Source organism: Girardinichthys multiradiatus, chromosome 3 (assembly GCF_021462225.1).
Source record: "Girardinichthys multiradiatus isolate DD_20200921_A chromosome 3, DD_fGirMul_XY1, whole genome shotgun sequence".
NCBI lineage: Eukaryota > Metazoa > Chordata > Actinopteri > Cyprinodontiformes > Goodeidae > Girardinichthys > Girardinichthys multiradiatus.
The window spans coordinates 5,966,803-5,986,253 of NC_061796.1; the positions used below are offsets into that span (position 1 = coordinate 5,966,803).

At 43.4% G+C, this 19,451-nt stretch overlaps 1 protein-coding gene across 7 annotated transcripts in view; it reads left to right on the top strand.

The window, feature by feature from the left end:
• LOC124864875 (myeloid cell surface antigen CD33-like) overlaps positions 1 to 18,077 on the top strand; it is a 39,446-nt gene extending 21,369 nt beyond the window's left edge. The window contains exons 1-10 of one of the 7 annotated variants that reach the window (XM_047359852.1): positions 11,969 to 12,032; positions 15,257 to 15,361; positions 15,454 to 15,846; positions 15,957 to 16,253; positions 16,380 to 16,479; positions 16,599 to 16,634; positions 16,716 to 16,748; positions 16,864 to 16,905; positions 17,128 to 17,178; positions 17,859 to 18,077. In XM_047359852.1, coding sequence (XP_047215808.1) covers positions 15,319 to 15,361; positions 15,454 to 15,846; positions 15,957 to 16,253; positions 16,380 to 16,479; positions 16,599 to 16,634; positions 16,716 to 16,748; positions 16,864 to 16,905; positions 17,128 to 17,137 — 954 coding nt within the window. In that variant the 5' untranslated portion in view covers positions 11,969 to 12,032; positions 15,257 to 15,318 and the 3' untranslated portion in view covers positions 17,138 to 17,178; positions 17,859 to 18,077. Of the gene's footprint in view, positions 1 to 11,968; positions 12,033 to 14,221; positions 14,300 to 15,256; positions 15,362 to 15,453; positions 15,847 to 15,956; positions 16,254 to 16,379; positions 16,480 to 16,598; positions 16,635 to 16,715; positions 16,749 to 16,863; positions 16,906 to 17,127; positions 17,179 to 17,722 lie in introns of those variants that run through there. The other 6 variants (XM_047359863.1, XM_047359858.1, XM_047359840.1 and 3 more) reach the window with 6 other exon arrangements.
• Positions 18,078 to 19,451: the final 1,374 nt, after the last annotated feature.

The following is a 19,451-nucleotide window of genomic DNA, read 5'->3' on the forward strand; positions in this document are numbered from 1 at the left end:
CTCACTTCCCAACAAAATTGAGGAACTACAACTGCTGTTGGGGAAAAACAGGGACTTTTATTCATCAGCAGTTTTGTGCTTCACGGAGACGTGGCTGTGTGGATTAATACCGGACTCTGCGCTGCAGCTGGCAGGATTCCGGCTCTACAGAGCGGACAGAGACACGGAACTCTCCGGCAAAGCGAAAGGTGGAGGAATCTGTTTCTACCTCAACAGTGGTTGGTGCAACAACGTGACAGTGATTCAGCAGCACTGTTCTCCAGACCTGGAAGCCTTCATCATAAACTGTAAGCCTTTCTATTCCCCCCGTGAGTTCACTTCATTCATCCTGGTCGGTATTTACATCCCGCCGCAAGCTAACGTGCAGGTCGCACAGTGCATGCTTGCCTACCAGATACTGAGTGTGGAGCGGACCAACCCGGACTCCTTAGTTATCGTCGTTGGCGACTTTAACAAAGGTAATCTCACCCATGAACTCCCCAAATATAGACAGTTTATAAAATGTCCGACCAGAGAGGACAACATTCTGGATCACTGTTACACCACCATCAGAGACGCTTATCACGCCGTCCCACGTGCTGCACTGGGCCAATCCGACCACATCATGGTCTACCTGATTCCTGCATACAGGCAGAAACTAAAGCTCTGCAAACCTGTTGTGAGGACGTCAAGGAAGTGGAGCAGTGAGGCTGTGGAGAATCTCCAGGCATGTTTAGGCTGTACAGACTGGGATGTGTTCAGGACTACTACCAACAGTCTGGACGAGTACACAGAGGCTGTGACTTCCTACATCAGCTTCTGTGAGGACAGCTGTGTACCATCATGCACCAGGGTGAGTTACAACAACGACAAACCCTTGTTCACAGTAGAGGGTGACACGGGAGTGGATTTTCTCTCCTGTCCCATCCCGCTCCCACAGAAAAATGTCTTGTCCCATCCCAATCCCAGGCCAGCATAACAAAAAAAATCCTGTCCCGTCCCACTCCTGGTATTTTGACTCCCACTCCCATCCCACTCCCATTTAGAACGACTTCCACTCCTGTGCCACTCCCATTTTTGTTTTCTTCATTTAGTCTTTTGGCAAATTCTTTCTTTGAAGGACCAGTTAGGTCCCTGTTTTTAGCTGTAGTAAAGACCAGTTAAAGTAAAAAGAATAATAATGAAGAAATAATAAAATATCAAACAAGGAAACAGACCATGCCTATTTTAGTTGAATAAACAAAATGTACCTAGTTGTATTTTACTTATTTATTAAGTGATCGTTTCCTTTGAACAATGACATCACTTTTATGTTTCAAGTTGCTGAAACGAAAGAAAAATGCACCTAGTAAGAGAACTGTACTTGGTGAACAAAAGGACAAAAAGGCTTTACCTTCACAATTTAGAAACTGTACCTCAATGGTTCACAGCCCTGGTCCTCAGGGACCCCTTCCCTGCAAGTTTTAGATGTGTGTCTGCTCCAGAACACCTGATTCAAATTCTGACATGACATCCTATACAGGCATCAAGAATGGAGGGTCAAACTGGACAAAATTAATACAATAAAATCATCATTAAAAAAATAAATGTTGTGAATGTCCCATAAGTGAAGTAAATGTACATGAAAGAAATGTAACATTAAATGTGCCATTAAATTAAAGGTACCATTTATTTAATACATCATTAGAAACAATAAATGTACCATTATGTCATGAAATGGACTATTATGCAATTAAATGTGCCACTGAATAATTAAGTATAATTTTAAAGACGACATGACATTTTTAGTGGTACACTTAATATTTAATGATGTATTAAATAAATTGTACATTTAATGGTACATTCAATATTTTTCTATTTCACAACATATTTATTTGATATCTTCCCTTGATGAATCCTTTCTATACGGAGCCCGCAAGGGGACAAGGGCAATTTTTTCTCTTTTTACGTTCTCACGCAATAGTCTTTGCGTTATTTCACAATACTCTGTGGGATAGTTCTGTGGGATAGTCCTGCGGGATTCCCGTGGGACTCCCGAAAAAATGTCAGCCTCTAGTTCACAGCCAAACTCAGAAGGTTAAGACTGGATAAGGAAGAGGCCTTCAGGAGTGGGGACAAAGACATATACCGAGAGGCAAAGTACAAGTTTGGCAAGGCAGTGAAAGAGGCCAAACAACTGTACTCTGAGAAGCTCCAAAACCAGTTCTCAGCCAACGACTCTGCGTCTGTCTGGAAAGGGCTCAGGCAGATCACCAACGACAAGCCGAAAGCCCCCCACTCCATCAACGACCGACGCCTCGCCTATGACCTGAACGAGTTCTACTGCCGCTTTGAAAGACAAAGGGACAGTCCTGCAACCATCCTCCACGACACCCCCCAACAGCTGCAGCCACAACTCACCACCCCCACCTCCCCAACCTCAAGAGGGGCCTTGGCACCTCCAACCCCCACCCTGAAGTTCCCCCCCACCAGCCCCCTACCCATGCCGGGGACGGATCTTTCCATCCAGGAGAGGGACGTCAACAAACTCTTCAGGAGACAGAACCGCCGGAAAGCTGCTGGACGGATTCTGTCTCAGTAGCCAGCCTGAAGCACTGTGCTGATCAGCTGTTTCCAGTCTTCACAGACATTTTTAACACCTCACTGGAGACATGTCATGTGCCAGCCTGCTTCAAGTCCTCCACCATCGTCCCTGTTCCCAAGAAGCCAAGGACCACAGGGCTTAATGACTTCAGACCCGTCGCCCTGACCTCTGTGGTGATGAAGTCCTTTGAGCGCCTTGTGCTCTCACACCTAAAAGACATCACCGACCCCTTCCTGGACCCCCTGCAATTTGCCTACAGAGCCAACAGGTTTGTAGATGATGCAGTCAACATAGCCCTTCACTTCATCCTTCAGCACCTGGACTCCACAGGAACCTACGCCAGGATCCTGTTTGTGGATTTCAGCTCTGCTTTCAACACCATCGTCCCAGCTCTGCTCCAGGAGAAGCTCTCCCAGCTGAGTGTGCCCGACTCCACCTGTAGGTGGATCACTGACTTCCTGTCTGACAGGAAGCAGCGTGTCAGGCTGGGAAACACGTCTCTGACTCCCTGACCATCAGCACCGGTTCCCCCCAAGGCTGTGTTCTCTCTCCTCTGCTCTTCTCCCTGTACACCAACAGCTGCACCTCCAGTCACCAGTCTGTCAAGCTTCTGAAGTTTGCGGACGACACCACCCTGATTATACTCATCTCTGATGGTGACGAGTCTGCGTACAGATGGGAGGTGGACCATCTGTTGGACTGGTGCAGCCAGAACAACATTGAGCTCAACGCTCTAAAGACAGTGGAGATGGTTGTGGACTTCAGGCAGAACCCAGCCCCACCTGCCCCCATCACCCTCTGTGACTCCACAATTGACACTGTGGAATCTTTCCGCTTCCTGGGAACCATCATCTCCCAGGATCTCAAGTGGGAGCCAAACATCAGCTCCCTCATCAAGAAAGCCCAGCAGAGGATGTTTTTCCTGCGGCAGCTGAAGAAATTCAACCTGCCAAAGACTATGATGGTGCACTTCTACACAGCCATCATTGAGTCCATCCTCACCTCCTCCATCACCATCTGGTACGCCGCTGCTACAGCCAAGGATAAGGGCAGGCTGCAGCGTGTCATTCAGTCTGCTGAAAAGGTGATTGGCTGCAGTCTACTGTCGCTCCAGGAACTGTACACCTCCAGGACCCTGAAGCGGGCAGGGAAGACTCTGGCTGATCCCTCCCACCCCGGTCACAGACTCTTTGAGATTCTCCCCTCTGGCAGGAGGCTGCGGTCCATCCGGACCAAAGCCTCACGCCACAAGAACAGTTTTTTCCCATCTGCCCCCTGCCTGGTTAACAAAGCCCGGAAACCACCTTGACATTCTCCCTTTCCCCCACACCCCTCCTATTTTGCTGGCAGGACACTTGTAACTCTATGCGTTATATTAACGCTCAGCTTGGACTCCTGCTTTACTTGCACTGCCATAATTGCACAATGATCACCTGCACTGTTGTACTGCTCTTGCACCCAATACTGCTCTATATTTACTCGTACTCGTCGTCTTCCGCTTTATCCGGGACCGGGTCGTGGGGGCAGCAGACTCAGCAGAGACGCCCAGACGTCCCTCTCCCCAGACACCTCTTCCAGCTCCTCCGGGGGGAGCCCAAGGCGTTCCCAGGCCAGTCGGGCCTCTTCCTGGTTGGACATGCCTGGAACACCTCCCGAGGAAGGCGTCCAGGAGGCATCCGGTATAGATGCCCAAGCCACCTCAATTGGCTCCTCTCGATGTGGAGAAGCAGCAGCTCTACTCCGAGCCCCTCCCAGATGGCCGAGCTCCTCACCCTATCTCTAAGGGAGTGCCCGGCCACCCTACGGAGGAAGCTCATTTCAGCCGCTTGTATCCGGGATCTCGTTCTTTCGGTCATGACCCAAAGTTCGTTGCCATAGGTGAGGGTAGGAACGTAGACCGACCGGTAAATCAAGAGCTTCGCTTTTTGGCTCAGCTCTCTCTTCACCACAACGGACCGGCACAGCGCCCCCATTACTGTGGCAGCCGCACCGATCCGTCTGTCGATCTCCCGCTCCATTCTCCCCTCACTCGTGAACAAGACCCCGAGATACTTAAACTCCTCCGCTTGAGGCAGGAACTCCCCTCCAACCTGAAGAGGACAAGCCACCCTTTTCCGGTCGAGAACCATGGCCTCGGACTTGGAGGAGCTGATCTTCATCCCAGCTGCTTCACACTCGGCTGCAAACCGCCCCAGTGCATGCTGTAGGTCTTGGCTAGATGGGGCCAGCAGGACCACGTCATCTGCAAAAAGAAGAGACGAAATCCTCTGGTCCCCAAACCAGACCCCTTCCGGCCCTTGGCTGCGCCTAGAAATCCTGTCCATAAAAGTTATGAACAGGACCGGTGACAAAGGGCAGCCCTGCCGGAGTCCAACATGCACCGGGAACAGGTCTGACTTAGTGCCGGCAATGCGAACCAAACTCCTGCTCCGCTTGTACAGAGACCGGATGGCCCCTAATAAAGAGCCACCGATTCCATACTCCTGGAGCACCCCCCACAGGGCATCACAAGGGACACAGTCGAATGCTTTCTCCAGGTCCACAAAACACATGTGGACCGGTTGGGCAAACTCCCATGAACCCTCGAGTACCCTGTAGAGGGTATAGAGCTGGTCCAGTGTCCCACGGCCGGGACGAAAACCACACTGCTCCTCCTGAAGCCGGGGTTCGACTATCGGCCGGACTCTCCTCTCCAATACCCTGGCGTAGGCCTTACCAGGGAGGCTGAGGAGTGTGATCCCCCTGTAGTTGGAACACACCCTCCGGTCACCCTTCTTATGAAGGGGGACCACCACCCCAGTCTGCCAATCCAAAGGCACTGTCCCCGTCTGGCACGCAATGTTGAAGAGGAGAGTCAACCATGACAGCCCCACAACATCCAAAGACTTGAGGTACTCAGGGCGGATCTCATCCAACCCCAAAGCCTTGCTACCGCGGAGCTTTTTAACCACCTCGGTGACTTCAGCCTGGGTGATGAAAGAGTCCAATCCCGAGTCCCCAGCCTCTGTTTCCACCAGGGAATGCATGATGGCAGGATTGAGGAGATCCTCGAAGTACTCCTTCCACCGGCCGATAATGTCCCCAGTCGAGGTCAGCAGCTCCCCACCCCCACTGTAAACAGTGTTGGCGACATCCTGATAGTAAGGAATAGTCCAGCCCTGAAGTAACAAATACATGGACTAGTTTTTCAGCGTCACTCTTGGATAGGATATTTCTAATTTTGGCAATGTTCCGGAGGTGAAAGAAGGACATCCTAGAAACCTGTTTAATATGGGATTTAAATGACATGTCCTGGTCAAAAATAACACCAAGGTTTTTTACTTTCTTATCGGAGGTCAATTAAATGCCATCCAGGTTAAGTGATTGACTAAGCAGTTTCTTTTTTAAAGACTTCGGTCCAAAGACGACAACTTAGAAGCAGAGAATTTAAAGTCATCCAAGTTTTTATGTCTTCAAGACATGCTTGTAGTCTATCTAACTGGTTGGGCTCATCAGAATTAATGGATAAGTAAAGCTTAGTATCATCAGCGTAACAGTGAAAATTTATCCTATGCTACCTGATAATTTTACCTATTGGAAGCACATATATAGTAAAGAGAACTGGCCCAAGTCCTGAACCCTGTGGTACTCCACAATTAACCCTGGAGTTTAAAGATGATTTATCATTTACATGAACAAACTGGAATCTGTCAGACAAATAAGATTTAAACCAGCCTAGCGTTGTTCCCATAATCCCTACAGCATATTCCAGCCTTTCTAAGAGAATATTGTTATTGACTGTATCAAATGCAGCACTGAAATCTAACAGAACAGGTACAGACACAAGTCCATTATCTGAGGCCATAAGAATATCATTAGTGACTTTCAGGAGAGCTGTTTCAGTGCTATGATGAGCTCTGAAACCTTAGGTCTGTAATTTTTCAAGTCATCTCGATCAAGGTTTCTTAAGTAAAGGTTTAGAATCAGAATCAGAATCAGAAAAGCTTTATTGCCAAGTACGTTTTTGGACATACAAGGAATTTGTTTTGGCGTAGTCGGTGCAATACAGTACAAATTAAACAGTACAAACATATCTACAATATAATATAAATATAAGTGCACAGTTTTAAGTGAGTGAGAGTAAATATAGAGCAGTATAAGATGCAAGAGCAATACAACAGTGCAGGTGATCATTGTGCAAGTAAAGCAGTGCAAGTAAGCAGGAGTCCAAGCTGAGCGTTAATGTAACGCATAGAGTTACAGGTTACAGGTGTCCTGTCAGCAAAAAAAGGGGGGGTGTGGGGGAAAGGGAGAGTGTCAGTGTGGTTTCCGGGCTTTGTTAACCAGGCTGGTGGCAGATGGGAAAAAACTGTTCTTGTGGCGTGAGGTTTTGGTCCGGATGGACCGCAGCCTCCTGCCAGAGGGGAGAGTCTCAAAGAGTCTGTGACCGGGGTGGGAGGGATCAGCCAGAATCTTCCCTGCCCGCTTCAGGGTCCTGGAGGTGTACAGTTCCTGGAGCGACAGTAGACTGCAGCCAATCACCTTCTCAGCAGACCGAATGACACGCTGCAGCCTGCCCTTATCCTTGGCTGTAGCAGCGGCGTACCAGATGGTGATGGAGGAGGTGAGGATGGACTCAATGATGGCTGTGTAGAAGTGCACCATCATAGTCTTTGGCAGGTTGAATTTCTTCAGCTGCCGCAGGAAGAACATCCTCTGCTGGGCTTTCTTGATGAGGGAGCTGATGTTTGGCTCCCACTTGAGATCCTGGGAGATGATGGTTCCCAGGAAGCGGAAAGATTCCACAGTGTCAATTGTGGAGTCACAGAGGGTGATGGGGGCAGGTGGGGCTGGGTTCTGCCTGAAGTTCACAACCATCTCCACTGTCTTTAGAGCGTTGAGCTCAAGGCTGTTCTGGCTGCACCAGTCCAACAGATGGTCCACCTCCCATCTGTATGCGGACACGTCACCATCAGAGATGAGTCCGATCAGGGTGGTGTCGTCCGCAAACTTCAGAAGCTTGACAGACTGGTGACTGGAGGTGCAGCTGTTGGTGTACAGGGAGAAGAGCAGAGGAGAGAGAACACAGCCTTGGGGGGAACCGGTGCTGATGGTCAGGGAGTCAGAGACGTGCTTCCCCAGCCTCACGCGCTGCTTCCTGTCAGACAGGAAGTCAGTGATCCACCTGCAGGTGGAGTCGGGCACACTCAGCTGGGAGAGCTTCTCCTGTAGCAGAACTGGGACGATGGTGTTGAAGGCAGAGCTGAAATCCACAAACAGGATCCTGGCATAGGTTCCTGTGGAGTCCAGGTGCCGGAGGATGAAGTGAAGGGCTAGGTTGACTGCATCATCTACAGACCTGTTGGCTCTGTAGGCAAACTGCAGGGGGTCAAGGAGGGGGTCGGTGATGTCTTTTAGGTGTGAGAGCACAAGGCCCTCAAAGGACTTCATCACCACAGAGGTCAGGGCGACGGGTCTGAAGTCATTAAGCCCTGTGGTCCTTGGCTTCTTTGGAACAGGGACGATGGTGGAGGACTTGAAGCAGGCTGGCACATGACATGTCTCCAGTGAGGTGTTAAAAATGTCTGTGAAGACTGGAGACAGCTGATCAGCACAGTGCTTCAGGCTGGCTGGTGAGACAGAATCCAGACCAGCAGCTTTCCGGGGGTTCTGTCTCCTGAAGAGTTTGTTGACGTCCCTCTCCTGGATGGAAAGAGCCGTCCTCGGCGTGGGTAGGGGGCTGGTGGGGGGGAACTTCAGGGTGGGGGTTGGAGGTGCCAAGGCCCCTCTTGAGGTTGGGGAGGTGGGGGTGGTGGATTGTGGCTGCAGCTGTTGGGGGGCGTCGTGGGAGATGGTTGCAGGACTGTCCCTTTGTCTTTCAAAGCGGCAGTAGAACTCGTTCAGGTCGTTGGCGAGGCGTCGGTCGTTGATGGAGTGGGGGGCTTTCGGCTTGTAGTTGGTGATTTGCTTGAGCCCTTTCCAGACAGACGCAGAGTCGTTGGCTGAGAACTGGTTTTGGAGCTTCTCAGAGTACAGTCGTTTGGCCTCTTTCACTGCCTTGCCAAACTTGTACTTGGCCTCTCTGTATATGTCTTTGTCCCCACTCCTGAAGGCCTCTTCCTTATCCAGTCTTAACCTTCTGAGTTTAGCTGTGAACCAGGGTTTGTCGTTGTTGTAACTCACCCTGGTGCATGATGGTACACAGCTGTCCTCACAGAAGCTGATGTAGGAAGTCACAGCCTCTGTGTACTCGTCCAGACTGTTGGTAGTAGTCCTGAACACATCCCAGTCTGTACAGCCTAAACACGCCTGGAGATTCTCCACAGCCTCACTGCTCCACTTCCTTGTCGTCCTCACAACAGGTTTGCAGAGCTTAAGTTTCTGCCTGTATGCAGGAATCAGGTGGACCATGATGTGGTCGGATTGGCCCAGTGCAGCACGTGGGACGGCGTGATAAGCGTCTCTGATGGTGGTGTAACAGTGATCCAGAATGTTGTCCTCTCTGGTCGGACATTTTATAAACTGTCTGTATTTGGGGAGTTCGTGGGTCAGATTACCTTTGTTAAAGTCACCAGCGACGATTACTAAGGAGTCCGGGTTGGTCCGCTCCACACTCAGTATGTGGTCGGCGAGCATGCGCTGTGCAACCTGCACGTTAGCTTGCGGTGGGATGTAAACACCGACCAGGATGAACGAAGCGAACTCACGGGGGGAATAGAAAGGCTTACAGTTTATGATGAAGGATTCCAGGTCTGGAGAACAGTGCTGCTGAATCACTGTCACGTCGTTGCACCAACCACTGTTGAGGTAAAAACAGATTCCTCCACCTTTCGCTTTGCCGGAGAGTTCCGTGTCTCTGTCCGCTCTGTAGAGCTGGAATCCTGCCAGCTGCAGCGCAGAGTCCGGTATTAATCCACACAGCCACGTCTCCGTGAAGCACAAAACTGCCGATGAATAAAAGTCCCTGTTTTTCCCCAACAACAGTTGTAGTTCCTCCATTTTGTTGGGAAGTGAGCGCACGTTAGAGAGAAATATTCCAGGTAACGGTGTTCGTAGTCCACGCTGGCGAAGACGTACCAGCACCCCAGCCCGTTTCCCTCTCTTCCGGCGTTTCACCGCGTGAACAAAGGTGAGCGCACCTTTGACCAGAATGTCCAAATATTCCAGAGCAGTAGGCAGAAATGTTGGAAATAACTCCTCTGGTGTAGTAGCCCTGATGTTCATGAGTTCTTCTCTGGTGAGAGAGCTCCGGGTACCATCACAGAAGACCGTTTTAAAGCAAAAAACAAAACAAAACAATGCGCACCAACACGCCGAGGCGACCATCTGCGGCGCCATCTTGTTGACAAGATAATTACAGCTAACTTAAAACCCTGTGGTACATATCCATTTACTGAAGATAGATTAATCATAGCTAAAATGGGGCTGGTAATCAGAAGGGAACACTTCTTTAAATAATTTGGTTGGGATTGGGTCTAACATACAAGTTGAAGGTTTAGATGAAGCTAATATTTCTGATAACTCAGGAAGCTCCACAGGATCAAAACAGTCCAAACACAGATCAGGTTCAGTTACAGTTACTTCCAATATTGTCTCACTTGCTGAGGATGAAGTAATTATCTTCGGGAGTATGTCAAAGATTTTCTTTTTAATAGAATCAATTTTATTTTGGAAGAATCCCATAAAGTCATGGCTGCTAAGAGCTAAGGGAATGGATGGCTCAACAGAGCTATGACTGTGTAAGTTTAGCAACTGTACTAAAGAGAAACCTAGGATTATTCTTGTTCTCTTCTATTATTGATGAAAAATAAGCTGTTCTGGCTTGGCGAAGTGTCTTTTTATACAACAGTAGGCTATTTTTCCAGATTAAGTAGGAATCCTCTAGGTGTGTAGAGCGCTGTTTTCTCTCCAATTTTCTAACATTCTTCTTTAAAGTACGCAGCTCTGAATTAAACCAGGGAGCCAGCCTCCTATGAATAATTACCTTCTTTTTCAAGGGGGCTGCATTGTCTAATGCACCACGCAATGATGAAAAAACACTATGAACAAAAGAATGAATATGTGAAGGGGCAGAAACAAAATTATTGCCCTCCACTGTGTTTTTCAGTGATAATGAGGAAATTAAAAGTGAAACAGATTCTTTAAAGGTTGTTCCAGCATTTTCTGATAATGATCTACTATAATGAAATTTTCTTTCAGTTGTGGAGTACTCGGTTAAATTAAACTCAAAGGTTATTAAAAAATGGTCAGACAGGACAGGGTTATGAGAAAATATTGTTATGTCTTTACACTCAATACCATATGTCAGCACAAGGTCCAGAGAATGAAGACAAAGGTGGGTAGGTTTGTTAATGTTTTGAGCAAAGCCAATTGAGTCTAAGATAGCATTAAAGGCTATATTTAGGCTATCACTTTCAGTGTCAACATGAATGTTAAAATCCCCCACTATAATAACGTTATCTGTATTTAACACTAAATCAGATAAAAGGTCTGAAAACTGATTTAAAAATTGAGAGTAAGGGCCTGGTGGATGGTACAAAACAATAAACAGAAGTGGTTTTTGTGCTTTGAAATTTGGATGAGGAAAACTAAGGATTAAATATTCAAAAGAGTTGTAGCTATTGATTGGTCTGTGACTAATCAATAAATTGGACTGAAAGATGGTTGCTACTCCTCCTCCTTGCCCAGTATTTCGAGGAATGTGAAAATTTAAATAATTAGTAGGAGTTGACTCATTTATAGTAACATAATCCTCTTGCTGCAGCCAAGTTTCTGTGAGGCAAAATAAATCAATCTGATTGGCACAAATCAGGTCACTAACTAGCAAAGTCTTTGAAGAGAGATATCTTATGTTCAGTAAGCCACATTTAATTGTTTTACTTTTCTTTGCAGTCTGAGTTGTGTTTATTTTTATGAGATTTTTCATGATTTCCTCCTTTTACATTATTTTTTAATCTATTCAATTTTGGCCTCGGACAAGACACTGTCTTAATAGGGTAATGGGTGGGTAGCAGTACAGAAGCTGCAGAGAGGAGTGTTAAACTACGACCCTGCTTCCTGGTCTGAACCCTGGGTTGTCAGAGTTTTGGAGAACTGATAAATTTGGCCAGATTCCCAGAAAGAAGAACTGCTCCATCCAAAGTGGAATGGATGCCGTCTCTCCGGATCAGACCAGGTTTTCCCCAAAATGTTTGCCAATTGTAATGTAACCCACATAATGTAACCCCATAAAATGTAACCCACATCGTTTTCTGGATACCACCTAGAGAGCCAGCGGTTGAATGACAGCATGCGGCCAAACATGTCGTCACTGGTTAGATCCGGGGAGGGGACCACAGAAAATTACGGAGTCCGTCATTGTTTTAGCAAACTTACACACCGAAGCAACACTAACTTTAGTGACCTCCGATTGGCGTAACCGGGTGTCATTACCGCCAGCGTGAATAACAATCTTACTGTATTTACGCTTATCCGTAGCCAGCAGTTTCAGGTAAGATTTGATGTCGCCCGTTCTGGCCCCTGGCAGACATTTGACTATGGTTGCTGGTGTCTCTAGTGCCACGTTTCTGACTATGGAGCTGCCAATTACCAGAGTTGGCTTCTAAGCTTCTCACACGTACCATTATCACTAAAGGAGGCAGAGGAGTAACTGAACATCTGACAGAGAGAGGAGGAGACTCAGAGAGAGAAACAGCAGAACGGGTAGCCATGGTGGAGCTAAAGCTAACGCTAAGCTAGCGACCCCTTGCCACTACTTGAAAAATCGTGTAAGACACGGAGAGTCCCCAAACATTAAAAGCAGCAACAGAAAGTATGTGTTTTAATGTGCTTATATATTAGAACAAGTAAGAGATATCACAGAAAAGAGAAATCAGATCAAACGAGAGAGCCTTCACACACCAAACAATGCACCGAGGGCAACAATGAAAACAGGAAGTGACGAATATGCCTTAGCACGCCTTAATTATATATAATTAAGAGAAGCGTTCTTTGTTTATTGCGTGCAAGAGTGATTTATCTGTTAAAACATGGTCGAAGTTCCCTCACCTTTGGTGAAGCGGTTGAATAAACAGTGACATTATCGATTGTTAATGAATAAATAACTAATTGTACTTATTAAGAGCTTTGCGCCCATAATTACAACACCAGAGGACATCCCTGATTTCTATTTGTAAGTAATGATTTCGGTTAAGAAATTATTTTCCTGAATTAGGATTTTTTATTATAATTTTTGATAAATATTAATTAATCAATAACCATGATCCTTACAAGGTCAAACCCCTACAACCTGAGCCAGCAAAATCTCAAAGTAATTTTAGGTCCTAATGAGAATAAATGCGTTAATGATTTTAGTCAATGTGACAAGGTTCAACAAATTGTTTCCAAGTCACTCAAATAAAAAAAAAATAAATAAATACAGAGGTATTGAGATTACTGAGATTAGAAATATAATATACTGATTTATTTTAAAATGTAAGGAATAAGCAATTTCTCAATAGGAATACCACATGCAGAATTTACAAGCACTGCTATGTTTCTACTGAAATTTGGTTTGCCGAACTAAAAAAACAAGTGCCGGCCAAACTACAGTAATGGACACAAATTACATAGTACAGAAATACATTTTGCTTATTCTTTAGTAACTTTAAACTGTAGTTTTGGTCTTAGCAAATGCATGATTTTGTTGTTTTAACGACAAAAATCCAACAGTTCATTAGGGCAATACATGTGGATGCCACCGCTCAAGTGTTATTACTCTGCTTAATTTCTTGCAAGAACGTTTTCAATCTTCATTTCCCTGTCTCAAATGTAGATCTTTCAAAACATAAAACTGTTTGAGCAACAGAGGTCCCTAGAGTTTGATTCCAGCCACCCACATTCATCTGTTCTGATGTTATTCATTATTTGAACGGTGCATTTTACACTGATGCTAGTTTGTCTATACTGACCTTACATTACATTTTAAAGAACAAGGCAACTTTTAAAAAGACAAATATTTCAGTAGACATAATAGAGTGAAGAGAAAGAGGAACATGGCTTTTATTGTACAAGAGGAGGTACCTTAGTACAAATGCAAAGATCAGGATCAGAATCAGAATCAGAAAAGCTTTATTGCCAAGTACGTTTTTGGACATACAAGGAATTTGTTTTGGATCTAGTCTATGGTGGATTCCTATATGGCAAATGTCTTAATTATCACACACTTCTACAATCACAAGTTTTTTGGTTTTAAAGGAAAGTTTAATGTGGAGCTGTATGCATTGTATGTATGGATTTCAGTTACTGCAGGGGAATTTTGTTTTTGATTAGTCTATTAGTTAAATGTTGGAGAAATCCAACTGTAGTTTTTTTTGTAGGTCTGTTCAGACCAGTCATTAACTGATGGAGAAACCACAGCGGTCTTTTTTACAGCTTATTCCAGGAAATCTAAAGCTGAAGGGAAATTCAATTAACTGGTGGTTAAAGTTCAAGCATGGGAAAGAAAAAAAAGTTAGCCTAAAACCACTCAGATTTCAAATTTTGTAGTTTTTTGTATTAGTGTCAGAGAATGTAGTTTTCAAAGTGTAACAGAAATTTGCTGAGAAATATGGAGGAGGTTTTCAGCTGAGACCACTCCCTATTCTCTGCATCATTAAGTCTGCCTCGACACACACCCTTCCATTTCCACATAGAGTAGCAATATCTGTCAGCAGACAAACTGCAAAAAATCTGAAGTGTTTTCAGCAAACAGCTCAGACAAGATAGTAGCGCCTTTAGGTAAGAGTTTTTAAATTCTAATACTAGTTGCACCACTTAGTGCATGACCATTTTTCTAATTTAACTGGGATTGGGATTAGTGAAAAAATGCAGTGATAAATATATTGAAAGTGATTCATTAGATTTTTATTAACCTTGATTTTAATTGCTCTTGACGGGATAGGTACATTAAAAAAGACAGATAATTCCTGAATAGTCAGAAGAATTTGAAAATGTATCACTAAAAAGGTAAAATAATAATAAAATGGAGTATTTCATCTTGTTAAAAAAAGAAAACAAAAGCTGGGTTACATGACAAAAGTAGATGTAAAATTCCAAAAAGTAAATGCAAAAAAAGCAAAACAAAAGGTTATAATTGATATCCATGCATGAATGACTGCTCTGCAGGTGCATCCTTTACTGCTGTTCTAACTGCTGAACTAGTTTGAACTTCTGAGTTACTTATGAAAAGATTTACCTTCTGTTCAAACATCTTTCTTTGTCTTATTCATTTTTGGTACTGTTCACCACATTTTCTTTACCAAATGAGTTAATTGTAATTAAATATTTAAATTAACATTTTGTTTTCATGCAGAAACCTGTTGTGTAACATGTCACCATAATGGTAAAAGAGCTTTTATAACTGGCAGGTTTATGACTCTAAACCTATGTGGTTCTGTCCATATTCAAGCAGAAAACGTGGCGTTTCCATTTTTAAATCTATTTATTTTAAAACATCTAGGCAAGTGTGTCTTGTAACCAATTTGACTTCGTAGTTGTTTTTAATCACATAAAAGATAAAAAAAAATAATTTGAAAAACCTCTAATTTAAGAGGTTTTTATAAAATGTCTGACATACTCTTGATGAATAAGTGAAAAATGTAAGAGTTGTGTAGAATTTGCATGTTTTGCATGTTGTCTTGATCCTTGGGACTTGATATAATATTTGTAATTTTTGTATTACTTGTTCTTTTATAGATTCTTTCAGGGTTTTAATAAGTCAACTCAGAGGGGTTTATATCTCTACCACATTTAGAAGAATGGACCATAAGAGAAAGATCACGATGTGTTTGTTTCTGGCTGGTAAATATTTAGTAATTTACTTTATTCATGTTCTCTTAATCCCTGCTTATCATTAGTAACATTTAGCTTTGCTTGTAATATATACTTTTCAGCCATTTGCAGCTCAGTGTTTGGAGAAGAGTGGAAGGCCACTGTTTCAAAAAACGTTGAGGCTCTACCCAGCTCCTGTGTTGTGCTGCCTTGTACATTCACTCATCCTGCGAGTTTGCCTAACTCCAGACTCAGGGGCATCTGGCATCGTAAGGACAAATGGGAAGAGATCTTCTACCATGAGGATCGCACACAGATCTTGGACAGCTTTAAGGGCCGAACAAAGTTGCTGGGAAACCTGGGTGAAAACAACTGCACCTTAGAAATAATTGAAGTTAAAGATCACGACAATGGCCCTTTCTGTTTCCGCATTGAATATGTGCGAAACGACAACAACCAACCCATTACAGAAAAGTTCTCCTTTGTTGAGGAATGTGCTGAAATAAAAATGCTCTGTATGTTTTCATTTATATATATATATATATATATATATCACATCTATAGTTGTTATTTGCATGTTTAACAAATTAACACATTAACTACTACATGCATTTTTTGTTTATAGATGACACACCTAAACCCAAACTGGGTCCCCTAAAGACAGCCATTGAAGGAAAAGCCTACACCGTCACCTGTTCCGTTCGCCACACCTGCCCCTCGCGTTTGCCTCAACTTACATGGAGTCGTGGAAGTAAGGATGAAATCACTGAAGTTCATAAACACATTCATTCAGTGGTCTGGGAAACAGAGTCCACGCTGGCTTTCATCCCGGAGGAGAAGGATGATGACACCGAGCTCACATGCACAGCAACATTTAATGGAGGGAGGAAATCGTTTACAACTTTCCCACTTAATGTAAAACGTGAGACAACATTTGATTAGCTTTTTTGTTTATTTTGCAAATATTCTCAGAAGTATAGAAATTCTAAATCCTGTGTACTAGTTGTTGTTTGCAATAACAGAGGAATGGTATACATTCGGTTTGCAGGCATGGAAAACTACAACCACATAATCATTCCCACTGTTGCAGTAGCTGCCACTGCTGTCCTCTTTGGACTCCTCTGTGTTTTGATGGTGAAAAAGTACAAGTAAGCAACAAAGTAGCAAACTATTTTTCATGAACAGTGTACCCAAAATAAGTAGTAACCACTGTATTACAGATATTCTCCTGCACATGTATAATCTTTTAATTATTGGTCTTTTCAAGGAAACGCATTCAAGAGCTTCAAAGTCAGGAGGGCAGGTAGAAAAAGGACAGCTTGCTCACAGTGACAGTAATATTTAAATGCATTCTCATAGTAACTTTTCTTTCTCTAACATTTAGCATGTGGAACAGGATGTCTAGACTGTCTCGCAGGTGAGAAAAAGACATTTTGCAATTTATCTTCTTCCCTGTGCTAGACAGTTGAAAATACTTATTCTTATCACAGTAACACTAGAGTCATGTGTAATTCAGTATGTGACATTTTCAGGCTCCGTTCTGGTGCCTCAGGACCAACTCGCTCCGATCAAAGGCAAGAGATGTTTTTATTTATTTACTTCTTTAAATGTTGCCCTGCGACGGACTGGCGACTTGTCCAGGGTGTACCCCGCCTCTCGCCCATAGACTGCTGGAGATAGGCACCAGCTTACCCGTGACCCACTATGGAATAAGCGGAAGAAAATGACTGATTGACTGACTTATTTAAATGCTGCATTAAATTTTAGAGATTAATTCTGTATTTTCTTCTCTGCAGCTGCACATAGACTTGCAAATTGTTGCACTGGCAGTTCTTAAGCCTTGAAATGTAAGTGAAAAAAATTACGAACTCATTTTTTAACTCTGACCAAATGATCTCTTTCTCACAAATATAGAACTTATCTGCAAGTAAAAAAATATATATCTAATTTAAAATATTTTTATGTTTATTTTCTGCCCTGAAAGGCAAATTAGACAACATGAAAAATCAGAGGTCTGTTTTTCTAAATGTTTGTTCTATATATTTAGGATAGGTAATTGATTATTATAGAATATTGTTCCTCAGCTATAAAGCTTTTCATGATTTTGCGATGTCTTGAGATTATGAAACCATTTAAAAACTGTTGAAGACATTCTATTCAAACATGCTTTTTCTTAAGATTGTTTTAGGTATTATTGTTCATTAGTTTTATTTGTTTTATATCATTCAGTGTTTTTGTATTTAATTGATTGTTTTAATTTTTATTTTAGGTTTTTTATGAAGCACTTTGTGATTTTCACTCGTGAAAGATGCTACATAAATACAATTTGCTTACTTATTTACAAAATATTGACACACTTTTCAGTGTGACATAATATGTGTCAACTTGCAGACACCTAATGGACCCATCACTAACCGCAAAACAAAGTGTGTTACAGAAATCCAGCATTGATATGGAGATAGACGAAAATTCAACTTGGAGGACTCACCTCTACTTCAGTTTCCCTCTAACTACTTTGCTTTAAAAGACCTTCATATGCAGAATCTCCTGTGCTTCAGCTGAGCTTCGACCCTCCACCCCATCTCCACCATCAGGGTTCAAGGTCCCTCCGACTCCCTCTTCTCCTCAGGCCTCCACTCCACCACCAGTATCAGGATCCCGGGGGAAGACTTCTCTAATTCTAACCCTAAGATGTTTATTCAAGCTCATGTCATTATCAGCATCCATGTCTTCCACCGGGGTCCGAGCGCCAAAATAAAACTAACACCAGCTAATAAACTCCTCTAATTGCCATCTCTGTGTTTCCCTCATTCTTTAAGTTTTTTACGATTGAAATAACTGATTCACAGATCACTGTTTTTAGGAGCTGTCTTGATACAATTGGCTTTATTTTGGCTAGCTGCCTCAATTGAAAAAAATCTAGATATTATAATAGCCATAATCTGGCTTTCACGTATAAGATCTGTGTCTATTTTAATAAACAGATTAGTAATGATCAAGCTAACATACTGTGTCAAAGACCCCAAATCTAAAGCGGAGGTCTGAGAAGAGGCACCAAAAACCATTTCTTGTGTTTTGCCTTTTAAATCGTAAAAAGTTCACAGCCATCCAGGCGTTTATTTCATCAAGACTTTTGAACAGTGGGTCTACTAAGAAACTCCTTTCACCTATTAAGAGGTGGAGAAATCTGGGAGTCATCCACATCGCACTGGAAAGAAACCCCCTGTTTCCTGAAAGCTGAGTCAAGAGGTAGCAGATATAGATTAAAAAAAAAGGACCCCACATTAAAGAGAAGCAGCAGAGAATACAAAACAACAGTTTGCTCAGCCAAATGAGACTTGAACCACTGCAATGGAGCAGTCCTGACACCCACCCACTTATTTAAACGAAAGATTTAAATTCTGCCGTCTACTGTGTCGACAGCAGCAGTTAAATATTAAAGCACAATGATGACACCTAAATCGGTCGCAAAAACAAATAGTTAAAAACTCTTAAAAGGGCAGATTTGGTACTGTGTAAAACTTTAGAACCAGATCAAAAATATCTGAGATGAAAGGCAGTTAGGAGATAGGCCTGTAATTTTCCAGAACATCAGGATCAAGAGCAGGTTTCTAAAGTAGAGGCTGAACTATTGTCCATTTAAGATTTACAAGTCCTAAACCTGTGGACAAACTATTAATTATTGAATGTAAAAATGGTGGTATAGTGAAGAAAAACATCTTTAAGAAAATATTATGGCTAAACCATGTTCACAGTGCAGCCAGTCAGAAATTAATTTGCACTTTTATGATATGTTAGTTACAAATAACTGAAAGCAAGACACTTCAATGTGTCATCTCAGATTCAGTATTTTAGTCCATGTGTTGTTTACTGCTGCTGGTTTTTAAGCTCAGAAAACAGAACTGAAAATCAGTCACTTCATTTATCATTTAACTTATCTTGTTAAAACCAGCACTATTAATAAACATGTCCTTTCTGCAGAAGAAACGTGGGTTAAGTCTGTGGGAAGTACATCACAGCATGGAAATGAAAAGCTGTAACACTTTCAGACATAAGAATATGATGAGAGCTAAAGCAGATCACTAGTATAACGGAAAAACACAAACACCCCCACCCACAC